Source organism: Babylonia areolata, chromosome 18 (assembly GCF_041734735.1).
Source record: "Babylonia areolata isolate BAREFJ2019XMU chromosome 18, ASM4173473v1, whole genome shotgun sequence".
NCBI classification, from domain to species: Eukaryota; Metazoa; Mollusca; class Gastropoda; order Neogastropoda; family Buccinidae; genus Babylonia; species Babylonia areolata.
The window spans coordinates 35,915,083-35,929,190 of NC_134893.1; the positions used below are offsets into that span (position 1 = coordinate 35,915,083).

Genomic DNA, 14,108 nt, shown 5'->3' on the forward strand with positions numbered 1-14,108 from the left:
TTTTCTTCGTTTGCGTGTTTTCTCACGAACTTTTTTTTTTTTTTTTTTTTTTTTTTTTTTTAGTGGGGATGTGGGGTGGAGGGGATTGGTGAGTGGAGGTGGGTGGAACGTAGCGATATGGGGGTGTGTGGGAAGGAGGGTGGAGGGAGGAGGAGAGACTTGACTGGCAAGGCAGTAGAGACAGTCAGTGACTGTCAAAACGTTCGATCCAAAAATATGCCCTTTTTTTTTTTTCTGCTTCGATTGACCTTCTTCTCGTTCTTGCTCTCCCTTCTTCTCCTTCTCCTTCTTCCATCTAAAAAAAAAGTATGTTAACCTAACAAATGCGGGGAAAGAGAGGGAGAGAGACAAAGAGTGGGGAGGAAGCAGGACGGAATGATGTGCAGTGAGATTTTCCAGGCAGCCAGAACTGGAGATGTAAAAAGGGTTTGCCATTTTGGTTGGGGGGTATTTCTAGCCCTTTTCTTCAGCAGATGAGGAATAGCGAATATGGATCTGCCCGCAGGCTCTGCTGCCACCTTGAAACTGAAACTGGAACTAGCATTTTTTTTTTTTTTTTTTTTTTTTTGTTCCACCTCCTGTGAGGTTTCATGGATCTCTACCTCTGCAGAAAGATAGATAAACAGAGACAGACAGACAGGGTGGAGAATTTCAAATCTTAAAAATTAATGTCCATTGAATCCCTCATTCAGTTGACCCATACCCCCACTCTATCCATCTGCCCCCTTGTCATCCTTATGTGTGTGTGTGTGTGTGTGTGTGTGTTATTGTTTGTTTGGTTGGGTTTTTTTTCTATTACGAGTTTTTGGGGAAGGATGAGACCTTTTTTTATGACAAACATAGAGACACGCAAAGATTGAGATTATCATCCCTCGATCTGAAAAGTGCCCTTTTGGTCCTTTCTTCGTTTCACTTTTTTTTCTGGTTTCTTTTTTTTATTTAAGTTTTTTTTGATAACGATTTTGTTTGGGTGGTGGCGGTTGGGGAAGGGTAGAGTAGGGGTGCGTGGGTAGGGTGGGTGCTGGGGGGAGGGTGGTGGTGGGTGGTGGTGGGGGGGGGGGGGTTGAGGGACTGACTGACAGGCAGACAAGTCAGAGAACTGTCAGTCTTCGATTTGAAATGTGTCCTTTAAAGTTCGGCTTCGATTGACCTTCTTTCTGCCTCTTGCTCTTCTTCCTCCTCCTTCCTTTTCCTCCTCCTCCTCCTTTCACCTACACCACCTCCTCCCCCCCCACCTCCACATCCTTCTTCTTCAGAGTTTAGGGAGGAAGAAACATGGCTGGTTGACGGAAAATCGGAGACTTTCCACCATCTCCCATCTAAAAGAATGCGTTAACCAGTATGAGTGCGGAGAAAGAGACAGAGAGCGACACAGAGAGAGAGGGGGGGGGGTGGGGGAGGGGGTAAGGAGACAAATATACGGACAGCCGTGCAACTGGTGAGAATACTTACTGGATGGAAGAGTCGGGGAAGAAAAAAACAACAAAACAGGGTTGCAGTTTTGGTGTATCTAACATTTTTTTTTTCAATAGATTATTATTCCTCCAGTAAGTCTCTGTGCGTTTCTTTCTTCCCCAAAGGAACACAGGTAATTATTCAGAGAGACAGACATGATATAGAGACAGGACGGATGAGATAAAAGGAGGGGAGGGGGGAGCGGAGGGGGGGGGGGTTGGTTAAAAGTTCGTAATGTAGTTAACAACCTTCAGTGTTCCTTGAAGGGGGGGGGGGGGCAAGAAAAGGGAGACCGAGAAGAGGGGTAGGGAGGTGGGGGGGGGGGGAGGGGGGTGTCTGTTTCCTCTAAGAGCTTTCGATCCGCGAGAAGTTCACTGAAAGACGTGGACGGAGACGGACAGGAGGGGGTGGGGGTGGGGGAGAAGAAAGAGAGAACCACCCAGCCCCTCCATATCACCTCCCGCCTCCCACCCCGGAGAAAGAGGGACGTACAGAGGGTGATGATGATGATGATGACGATGATCATACTTACATAGAGCCTACCCTCAGTCAGAGATTGAAGAGACCAAGCTCTAAGCGCTTTATAAACGCGGAGTCATTTGATGGTGGTGATGGTGATGATGATGATGATGATAATGATGATGATATGGATACTTACACAGCGCCTACCCTCAGTCAGAAACTCAGAGACCAAGCTCTAAGCGTTTTACAAACACGGAGTCATTTGTTAACAACAGGCTGCTTACCTGTGGCAGAGCCGACTGACAGCTACCACTGAGCTCTCATCATTCGATTCCTGTGTCATTCAAATAGGTTTCTCTCTCTCTTTCTTTCTCACACACACACACACACACACACACACACACACACACACACACACACACACACATATATATATATATATATATATATATATATTGGGAAGCAACACTGTCCCATAACTGTCCCACCTCCCACACCTCTCTCTCTCTCTCTCTCTCTCTCTTATCTTCTTTAGCTTCAATTCCCTCTTTAGGGCGAGGGCTGGATATAAGTAAAGCATGTTACTTGCTTGCATATTTATAACCCTCGATAAAAAGAATTTGCCTTGTCTTCTCTTATCCTTCTCTGGTACATGTGCATACAAGTGTATGATAATTGTGGGCCTGTGTGTGTATAAATAAGTCAGCGTGGGCATGGCTCCCCGTTGCGTGTCGACAGCCGTGCGGTTCGGGAGGATGCCCAAGACGGAGCGGGAGAAGCTGGTGGCGGACAAGGAGGAGCTGTCGTGCACGGGCACTAAGCGCATCGTGGAGCTGCGCTCCCTGGCAGACCTCATCAAGGCGGCCTTCCGCGACGTCTTCCGGCACACTCTCTTCTTCCAGCAGCATCACCAACAGCAACAGCAGCAGCAGCAACAGCAGCAGCAGCACCCCTTCCCAGCCTCCTCCTCCTCCTCCTTCGCCACCTCCTCCTCCTCCTGCTCGTCCTCGGCCTCCTTCCCGCCCTTCTCCCCCTTTCCTCCCTCCTCATCCTTCCCCTCCTCCACCGGCGTCTCCTCCTCCTCCTCCTCCTCCTCAACCTCCTTCTGCTCCTATTCCTCCCCTGCTTGTGTCTCCTCGACTTCTTCTCCAGCGTGTGGTTCTCCGTTTGGGAATCGGGGCAGTGGTTGCTGTGGTGGTGGTGGTGGTGGTGGTAGTAGGGGTCGTCTAGGGTGTGTGCCGCCACCGCCGCTGCCGCCACGGGGCGTGTCGTCAGGGTCGTCGCCTCCGATGTCGTCAGCGTCGTCGAGTTCGTCGTCTTCTTCTTCGACTTCTTCTTCGCCGCTGTCGTCGTCGTCGCCGTTTGATGCTGCTGTGAGTTTCAGCTTTTTTTCCTCTTAAAAAAATGAAAGAGAAAGGAAAAAAAAGATGGCATTATCATTACTGTAGTAGTAGCAGCAGTAGTAAAAGTGTGTTCAGTTTTATGTGTGTGATTTTTTTTTCTGCGCATCTTCCTTGCTGCTTGTCTTCATTGTGTCTCTAGAGGTTTGTCTTTAGTTTATAACCCCCGAAAACGGAGTATGGCTGCCTACAAGGCGGGGTTTAAAAAACAACAACAAAAAAACCACGGTCTTACACGTAAAAATCCACTCGTGTACACATGAGTGAATGTGGTAGTTGCAGCCCACGAGAGAAGAAGAAGAAGTATATTATGCTATTGTAAAGTGCGGTGAGCCTCCAGTCTGAGATGGGGGTGCACTGCGCTTATATAAGCCTGCATACATTATTATTACTATTAATATTATTATTCTTATTACTATTACTACATTGCCCCTCTTTGTCCCCACCCTACCCCCCAACTTCCCACGCAGATGACGGAGATGACCGCGGAGGTTGTGCACAGTCTGTCTCCTGGGGACTTCCGCGACCTGGACGTCTTCTGGAAGTTCCAGGAGGTCCTGCTTCCGGTTCTGGAGGCCAGCGTCAAGTTCGCCAAGCGTCTTCCGGGGTTCTCCGCCCTGCCCATGCCCGACCAGATCGACCTCATGAAGCGGAACGGTTTCATGGTGGTGCAGTTGGCAGTAAGTTGTTGTTTTTGAGTTGTGTGTGTGTGTGTGTGTGTGTGTGTGTGTGTGTGTGTTGTTGTTGTTGTTGTTGTTGTTGGGTTGTGTGTTGTTTTTGTCCTGGGTGATCAGGTCGACCTCATGAAGCGGAATAGTTTCATTTTCTTTTAAGATTGCACTTGGGTTACCGCGATGGGCTTCAATCGACAAAACATACAAAGAAGCTGGTGTTTTACCATTACCTGAACACAGGAAATTAAGTGCATGTAACTACATGGTAAGGGCTAGAGCTGTCCCAAATTCGGTTGTCTCTGAACTTGATGAAGAAACATACATCTGTAGAGAAATTCGTAACAAAGCAGTATACACGTCCTTGTTCGATTTTACTAAGTCAGTCTTTGAGAGTTGCAGTCTGTCTCTTTCCCAGATTGCGAAAATTCCGCATAGTTTTCATCCGCCTTGGCTGACTGAGCAAGCAAATATTATTTTTACATATGGATAATTAAAAAAGAGTGACAGTCCACTCATTATTGCCTCTCGGGCCAAAGAACTAATTAATACACATAACTCTGAAGTTGGAGCCGCTTTTGTAATCCCCGAGCTTAACATTAAAAAGAGATTCCACTTAACTAAAGGTTGTTCAAATTTTACTGCTGAATTGTTTGCAATTCTGATGGCTTTCACCTTTTTTAGTGATATGCCTCTTGTGCCTGCAAAAATTCTTATACTATCTGATTCAAAATCAGCATTGATGGCTTTAAATAATCAATCTTCATCTGAACGAGCAGATATTATGTACGAAATTTTGTATTTAATCCACCAGTTAATTATGCGAGGCTCCGACATTTCACTCTTGTGGGTTCCTGGACATTCTAATCTTCGTGACAACGAAATGGCCGATTTTTGTGCCAAGGAAGCGGCATCGAACAATTCAGTTTAAATCAATTACAATATTCCTATTTCTGTTTCTGAAGCCTGTACTATTCTTTCAACATATATCTGGAGTTTCAGACAGAAACAGTTCTTAGAAAACTCAAATAAGAAGCTCTGGTGGGATCTCTCTCTTCCAGTAAGAAAAGCCACTACCCCCACCCCCACCCCCCCGCCCCCCTAGGATCAATTTACACAAGAAACTTGACACACAAGCTAAGAACTAATGCATGGTTATGCAGATTTTTGAAACCGTCACCATGTTGGATGGAAGATTATGATAGTAATGATGATGATTGATGGAAGATTATGATAGTAATGATGATATTTAATGGAAGATTATGATAGTAATGATGATGATTGATGGAAGATTATGATAGTGATGATGATGATTGATGGACGATTATGATAGTAATGATGATGATTGATGGAAGATTATGATAGTAATGATGATATTGAATGGAAGAGTATGATAGTAATGATGATGATTGATGGACGATTATGATAGTGATGATGTTGATGGTTGGTGGATGATTATGATAGTAATGGTGATGGTTGATAGATGATGATGATAGCGATGATGATGATGATAGTGATGCTGATAATCGATGATAGTGATGATGATGATGATACACGTTGACGCAGCAGGCGGAGTCTTTTTGCATTTTATTTGGTTTTCTTGTGTTGTCTGTTGTGTGTCCCGTATGAGTTGAGTGAGTCGAAGAGAGGAGAATATTATTGTTTTTATTATTATTATTGTTGTTGTTATGATGATGATTATCATCATCATCATCATTATCATCATTGTTATCATCATCATCATCATCATCATCATTATTATTATTATTATTATTGTTTATTATTATTTATTATTATTATTATTGTTGTTGTTATCATCACCATCATTAGTAGTAGAGGTATCATTATCATCACATCATTATCATCATCATCATCATCATTATTAATATTTTTATCATCATTAATAACACTATTATAATTATCATTATCACCATAATTTATCATTTTCTCCTCCCTCCCTCCCTCTCCCTCCCTCCCTCCCTTCCTTCCTTTCCGTCCAGCTTCCCTACATCGTGGACAGGGACCTGATCCGACTGGACACCTTCCCTCACAGCCTCCGCATCCACCGCCACTCGCCCCGCCTGTGTGAGCAGCTGCAGAAGCTTCTCCAGCTCCCATTGGCTGTGGGCGACAAGCTCCGGGGCATGCGGCTCACGCACGGGGAGCTCGCTCTCTTCGCGGCCGTCCTGCTCACTTCCGGTAACTGACTAGTATAGGGGGACACGGACACACACACACACGCGCGCGCGCGCGCTCGCACGCTTACGCACGCACACACACGCACGCATGCACGCATACAAACACACACACGTAAGCAAGCAAGCAAGCGCACACACACACACACGCACGCACGCACGCACACACACACACACTCACACTCACACACATACACGTACATACACGCGCACACACACACACACACACGTACATACACGCGCACACACACACACACACACACACACATTCACACACACATTCACACACACACACGCACGCACACACACACACACGCGCGCGCGCGCGCACACACACACACACACACACACACACACAGAGTGTAGTATTTTTTTTTGGGGGGGGGTGTTTTTTTATTTTTTATCTTTTAACCGTGATGTATTTTGGGTAAAGGGGAATGGGAACGGGGAAGCGAGGGATGGAGGTGGGGGACTGAGTCCTTCCTTCCGAATATAACTTTCGGTTTCTGGGTCTGAAGCCAACTGTGTTGTGAATGCCCTTCCTGTGGGTTTGATTATTGTGCTGTGTTGTGAGATGCGAAACTGACTGGGGGTGGGGTGGGGTGAGGGGTGGCGGGGAGGTGAGTGGGGGGGGGGGAGGTTATTGCGATGCGAAACAACAGATTGATGGTTTCCCTGTTATACCTAATTTGTGTGTGGGAGGGGGGTAACCGTATTTTCGATTGCTTGTCGATAGAATTGTTTGTGTTGGGGTATCGCTTTAAGTGACCTTTGTTGTTGGTTTTTTTCTTTTTTTCTGTTTTTTTTTTCTCAGAAGAAACAAATTAAACTATCTCATATACTAGTGTCAATGCGTGAACCTTAGGCTTCTGTTTTTTGCTTGTTCTTGATTACAGAACCTGCAGTAATTAGGGAAAAAAAATTGTTCTAAAAACTCATGTTGGTTAATCATGTATGTTATTTCGTTTTTATTGTCTTTACTTTCACTTTATTCCCGACCGTAGCACTCTCACATGTGGTTGACTGATATGGATATATATATATATATATATATATATATATATATATATATATATATATTCATGTTATAATTCACTGTTAGTTACTACAGTCCTTCGTAGCTCTTCGTTTTCCACTACTCACTACAGTCATCCCACCACCTCTTCTCAAGTACCCCATGCCTCATCTCCTATGCGCACATACTTTTTCTTCCTTTTTTGTTTCTTTTTCTTTTTTGTACCCGTCCAATATCGCTGAAACAGCGAAAAAAAACAAACGGTAAACTAAACTAAACGCATGCCAATCTCTGATACAAGCCCAGCGTCGAGGCCACTGTAGGTAAAATGCAGTAAAAATGATCCTGTCTCATTCATGTGTCGTGTTCTTTCCCAGACGGGCCCGGTCTGATGTGCCCCAAGCCGGTGGAAGCCCTGCAGGGAGACCTTATCGAGGCGCTCCGCCTGGACCTGAAGCACAACCACCCCAAGGACCGCCTCCTGCTGCCCAAGCTGCTGCTGCTCATCCCGGACCTCGTGCAGATCGTGGAGGAGTTCTGTCACAACCTCAAGTCCGGGGTCTTCGACTGCACGCCTTCCTTCTCAAGGACCAAGCCTCTGCTTCGTGAGATCTTCGACCTGCGCTGTTGAAGAGGCTGTGGAGACGTTGTTGCTGTTGTTGTTGTGTAACTTAATTGTGTGCGGGCTGCGTTTGCAGTGGGTTTGGGCTTTGTTGTTCTTCTTCTTCAGCCTGGATTATGATGAGCTGGTCACTGCGGACAAGGGTTGTAAAAGCGTTGTTGTTATAACTTGACTCTATGTGTGCAGCGCTTTGCAGTGGGATTTTGCTCATGTTTCTTCTTCTTCTTCTTCTTCTTCTTCTTCTTCTTCTTCACCTTCTTCATCTTCTTCTTCTTCGGGATTGTGACAACCTGGTCCGTCGGCTTGGACAAGAGCTGTGAAGACGTTGTTCAAATGTGTGCAGCGTTTTTCGCAGTGGGATTTTGCTTGTTCTTCAGGATTATGATAAGCTGGTCTATGGGTGTGTACCGGAAGCTGTGAAGACGTCGTTGAACTGTGTGAAGAGTTTTTGCAGTGGGATTTTGCTGATCTGAAGAATTGTGATAAGCTGGTCCGAGGATGTGAACAATAGCTGTGTATAGATTTGTATACTGGGTTTGTGTGTTCTGCTGTTTTGTTTTGTTTTGTTTTTCATGATGGCATGGCAGCAGGTTGGAGATTGTGTGTATGTATATATATATAGGCATTGACCTCCAGGAATAACAGTGGGGTGTAACGTTTGTTGGTAAAAACGCTCAAAATAATATACATTACCTCTTGCCTGTAGTGAATGCTTCTCTTCTTGCCAAACTACTTCTTCAAAACACTGTGCTTGTTGCTGGGTGAGTGTGACACCTTCATGATGCTGCACTGTACATTTCCTCAGCGTTCCATAGTTGTATGGACCGACGTACAAATTCACAGAGAACACGACTGACATACTACATCACTGTGACCCCCTGTGATTCTCTGATCCAATGGTCATTGTCACTCTTTACTTTATATATATATATTTTTTTAAAAAGGATAGATTTCGTGGCTCCACTCGCCATGTCTTAGAATCACAATAGCCCCCCTAGCCCCCTACTTCCCTCCCTCTCCCCCATTACAATACAATTTCCGATGATAAATTTGCCCCCCCCCCCAACCTCCCCCTCATTTTCAGAGGAATTTATCCTCCTTTTCTTTCATTTCAAGGTAGTGTAACCCTCCGTGTTTAGATGAATTTGTCCGTTTTCAGTCCTATGATGAACAACATTAAATTTTTCACCGGAATCAGTGATGGAATAGGCTACTTACCTTTATTCACGCCTTATCGTGGCACACTTTGCTGATTACTGTTTTTTGGGGCATGCTGATCCACGGAATCTGATGTTGATGACGATAGTGATGTCAGTGAAGGTGATGCTTTTACACAGCGTGTACCGGCGTAAGACACCGAAATCTCAAGAGTCTTGACAGAGAAAAAAGAATTTGGAAGGAGAAAGCCGTTTGATTTTCCCGTGAATCGCTTGCGCGTTTACTTTATCTTAATTTTTGGTTTGTTTGTTTCTTTCCTCACGCGTGTAGACAAAGTGAGTTTATAACTCTGTTTCAGTTGTCCATGTATATTTATTTCTGTGTGTGTTTATGTGTGTGGTGGGGGGGGGTAAACTCTCAGAAATTCTTTTTAATTGGGAATACGCTGTCGACACCAAATTTGGCTTGGATATATTCTTAAACCAGTTCTTTTCATATCATTCCAGTTTTAAAGACAATGAATTCTTTGAACATGGGAGGAAACTGAAATAGCAAAAAAAGGTTTGCATACATTTTCTGGTACATTGTTATTTCTTTCGCAAAAACTTTAAACACTTTTATCTTCCATATTGACACGTTCATTAATAGCGGTCATTTTTTCATTTTCAGTCATCAAAGTAATAGGTAACTCTGCTCAGTATGGAAGTTACATTGATGTAAACATCTGCCAGGAGCAGCAAAGTTTGACATGAGTTTAAACCATAGAATTTTTTTCAATGGATCTCGTTTAATTATTTGACCGTAATGATTATGCTGGGGGGGGGGGGAGACAGTGCATAGAAAGGCTGCTGTGTTTTACACTCTGTTCAAAAGCCTTACACTATCTACATTTCCGAAGAGATTGGTTTTTCTGTTTAAAAACAACGTCCATGGTGGAACTTTTGTTTGCGCATTAATTTAGCGTAATAAAGTATGTGATGACGGCTACTTCCTTCACAATCCGCCATTCGTCGAAAGCACTGGATTTGTCTGGAGTGATATTTGCGTATAATTAGCAGACACAAAAATGCAGTATACATCGATTTTTTTTTACTGGTTGTTTACTTCAGACACGATTAGCTGCACTGCTTAGTAAACATTGTATGATAGACGTGTCTGACTATGACCATGAGAACAGCAGAGGAGGCAACTGCTGTCCCAACTATCTTAGGCTAGAATTTGATAATAGTGGGGAGTGTCTTCCCCCATGTTACATCCTATATCCGCTGTCTTTTGGCTAAGAGGGGTTCAGGACAGTCCGCGTTGGGATGGTTCCCAAAGGCCAACTAGCCCCCATGGCCCAGAGCTGCAGCACTAAGAAAGAGCCAGTGCAATCTTGCCTCCTAGTTTGAGAGTTATAGTCCTTCACAAAAGACTAAGCTGTAAATGACTTCCCGTGGCAATGGAGACACCATTGATCATACAGCTCTCACTTTACTGTTGGCCCAACTGTTAGCAAACATTATGAATGCGCAAAATGTCAAGATCGTAGCACATGGAAAGATCTTTAGGAACGTACTCCAAGATGCTCCATAAATTTAAGGAATGAGCATTGACCCCTATTTATTCTGTCTTGTAGGGTGTGTGCCTTGTAAAGTTTCCAATAGAATATGGGTGTTTTGGTTAAGCAGCTGGAACCCAGTAGCAAAACCTTTGTGAAGGGCCGGTTGTTTTTTATTATTATTTTGTTGTTGTTGTTTTCCTTTGTTACTTTTTGAGCAGTATGAATCACACATAAGCCATGAAGGTTTTACCTCTCTTGTGTTGCTGAGGGTTGGGTTTTTGTTGCTTTTATTGTTTCGTTTTTGTTGTTTAAGTATAAAAAGTAATTCATGTATGATTATCGGATTTGTGTTGCTGTGTGTGTGTGCGTGCGTGTGTGGTGTTGTTGTTGTTATTTTTGTTGTTTTCATCTAAGACATTTATTTATTCCACCCTAAAACATAACGAAATGACCGTGTCGTATGGGGTTTTGAAGACATCATACAGCTTGTAGTGTGTAGAAGTCTTCAGAGCCATGTTTGCCACTTGCGGTTTGTGTTTGATTTTTTTGTTTCGGAAGCTTTGTGGTCATAACGTTGTTTTTTTGTTTTTTGTTGTTGTTTTTTTTTGTTTGTTGTTTTGTTTTTGTTTGTTTGTTTTTCTTTTAAAGCGTGGTGATCCACAATGAATAAGGCAAAGAATGTGAAAAGTGAGACTGTGCAATAGTCGTTCCTTCATTTTATTCTGTTGCCACGTTTCTGCTGTTATCTTTTTCGTTTTTTTTAAAATAATTATGAGAAAAAAATCACCAGAAGTTATCCTATGATAAATGTATATAAAGTTTGTTGTCTCTTTTATCTCTCTTACGAGAAAATGTGTCATTGTCTACTTTTGTATCTGTTGTCTACCCTGTTTGCCGGACGCTCAAACACGTAAATGTTACAAGAAAATGGCACAGTGTGTGTGTATGTATGTGTATGTGTGTGTGTGATGTGTGCGTGTGTGTGTGTGCAGTGTAATGTAGCGCTGTGTGTTGTCTGCTGTGCAGGCATTTGATTGTTTCTCTCTCTCTCTCTCTCTCTCTCTCTCTCTCTCTCTCTCTCTCTCCCTCTCTGTAGGTGGGTGAAGCTGTAAAGAAACAATCTACAAGTGTGGAAGTTTTTTTTTACGCCCCCTATAATTAACAAACCATGTTCATTCATTGATTAATACGCCCCCTCCTTCTTGCATTCTTCCCCATCTCTGTACATCTCTAAGCCTTTGCCTTCATTTTGTGAAGAAGGGAAAAAAAAAAAAAAAGAAGTTACGTTACATATGTTGTTTAGTACGATGCGGTCATTCCATACATGCTCAACGCCTGTGTTAATGATTTTTTGTTGTTGTTGTTGGGGTTGTTTTTTGGTTTGTTTTTTACTGACTTTTGACATGAAGAAGCAAACGTTAAACCCATTTTAAGTGCGTTAATGTTATACTTTATGATGCCGATGACACACACGTACACACATAATTGTATTATAGAGGAGATTTGAATTTCCGCCAACATTGGTAGTCGCTGATCTAACTTGTCCTGAGTTCATTTTATCATGTTCATTGTTATGTTCATGGTGGCGTGATAAGTTCATTGTGAAGTGATTATAATGTCCATTGTGACGCGACCATAGTGGTCATTGTGACTTGATCACGGCTTGGTTTTGATGTTTTCCTGTTGATTATTTCACGTATTTTTTGGTGACTGTGTTTGTGTAGGTGTTGTTTTTTAACTTGAGGAACTCACCAAAGTAGCACCCGCAGACGCACAGCTGAATACACGTAAGGAATAACGTTGATTAATAAAGATGGGAATACTCCTTCCACATCCACTAAAAAAAAAAAAAAAAAAAAGCTTCAGAATAGTAATAATCTCAATTATGAAGACAGCTCGTGCATTTACGTCTTGGTTATATGAAACAGACAACGAATGACAACGCACAGCGAAACCTTTCACGACACACTCTTTTCCCTCCCCCCCCCCCCCCCCATTCCCACCACTCTCTCTAGTTTATTTTATTTCGTTCTAACCATCATGCCTTCTACGCATCTTTTTTGTTATGATTTAATGTATTTATACTCTTTCTTTATTTATGTTATGCCATTATGCTTGGGTAGGTCCACAAAACCTTACCAGCGCGACAGGTTTTTGCGTATTCCAGGCCACTGCTCTAAAAATAGGTGGGTAGCGCATGCGTTCTTTGAGCCCCTTTGCCAACTGAGGCCAGCGGAAGTGTTCAGTCAGCCATTTTGCCACTTGTGTCAGTACAGCGCGAAGCGGTAGTTTTCATATGTGTAGCCGAGCGCTCTGCTGGCTAAGATGACTGCTTCACGGCAAGCTTTCGCTTACTCGCGGCGTTAGTCAAGCTGACCATCTTGTGTGTACCTCCACAGCATGTTTGCGCTGCGTGTCACTGCACTGTTTTCCTGTAATAATTTTGGTAAATAAACCGTTGGTAGAAATCAATCAAGACGCAACATTAAGCATGTCGTTAGGGCAAGCATAACACGACCTCATTTAAGATACACGGTTACAATTCAGAAACTACCACCAGTTAGCAGACGACTTCTCAATGGACTGATGGCCGGATATGAGTTTCGAAGCCACGTGTTTGACACAAACTGCTCAATTGTTTTGCGCGCGCGCGCGTGTGTGTGGGTGTGTTACCAGGGGGGTGTATCTGATTTCGTCCAGTCATGGACATCACTTATCACCGGATTCAGTGATCGAGTAGGCCACATACTGTGGATTACTTTTTGTTTTGTTTTTTGCAGGTATAATCGTGGGCACATTTCGCTGATTGTTGTCCCCTTTACTCTGACAACAACTCATGAACAGCAAGCCGTTACCGCTTTGTTACACATACATTAATTGATAGATACAGAGATCCATGCATGTAACATTGGCGGATTATGATACACGAGAGTATTCCGATACAAACTGTCAAATCCCTTCCCCACTACTGGAATGGTTTCGTTGTTTCCAGCTCTGTTCCCTGTCTGAGGATCCACGATGACGCAACTGAAATACCAGAGTAAAACACCGGAAGTTGTGAATAAAAACGAATAGTGAAAATTAATACTACTTCTCTGTTTATTGGTGGCGTGTTTCAATCCAACCTTTCCCCCCACAGAACTGGGCTTTTAATTCAAGGATTTTGTGGGGCGGGGGGAGATTGAAGTATTCGTTTTATTCTGACTCGCGTGTTTTATCCTGATATTTATAATATATCAGTTATGATTATACACATATATGTGTAACGTATATGTAAATATAGCAAGAGGTAGTATGGCGTTGGATGACGCACTAGGACTGCTTTCAAAATGTCAGCCACTGAGTTTCAAATTTAAAATGTGATGTGCCTGCTGTTTTACATTGAATATTATCATCACCAACAACAACAGAAAGAAAGAAAGAAAGAAAAACAAAAAAAACTTGACTCAACACTGTTGTGTAAATAATCTTTAATCGGATGAATGAAGATGTATTGTATTGAATTGTATTGTAATGTATTGTATTGTACTGTACATTCTCTGCAGCTAACGTACAACACCGGTGAGCACTGTTACCGATACCTGTCC

At 43.2% G+C, this 14,108-nt stretch overlaps 1 protein-coding gene across 1 annotated transcript in view; it reads left to right on the forward strand.

The window, feature by feature from the left end:
- Positions 1-8,048, forward strand: part of LOC143291959 (peroxisome proliferator-activated receptor delta-like) — a 26,861-nt gene extending 18,813 nt beyond the window's left edge. The window contains exons 5-8 of the mRNA XM_076602110.1: positions 2,656-2,965; positions 3,769-3,997; positions 5,989-6,187; positions 7,576-8,048. Of these exons, the coding sequence (XP_076458225.1) occupies positions 2,656-2,965; positions 3,769-3,997; positions 5,989-6,187; positions 7,576-7,829 (992 nt within the window). The 3' untranslated portion in view covers positions 7,830-8,048. The remainder of the gene's footprint in view (positions 1-2,655; positions 2,966-3,768; positions 3,998-5,988; positions 6,188-7,575) is intronic.
- Positions 8,049-14,108: the final 6,060 nt, after the last annotated feature.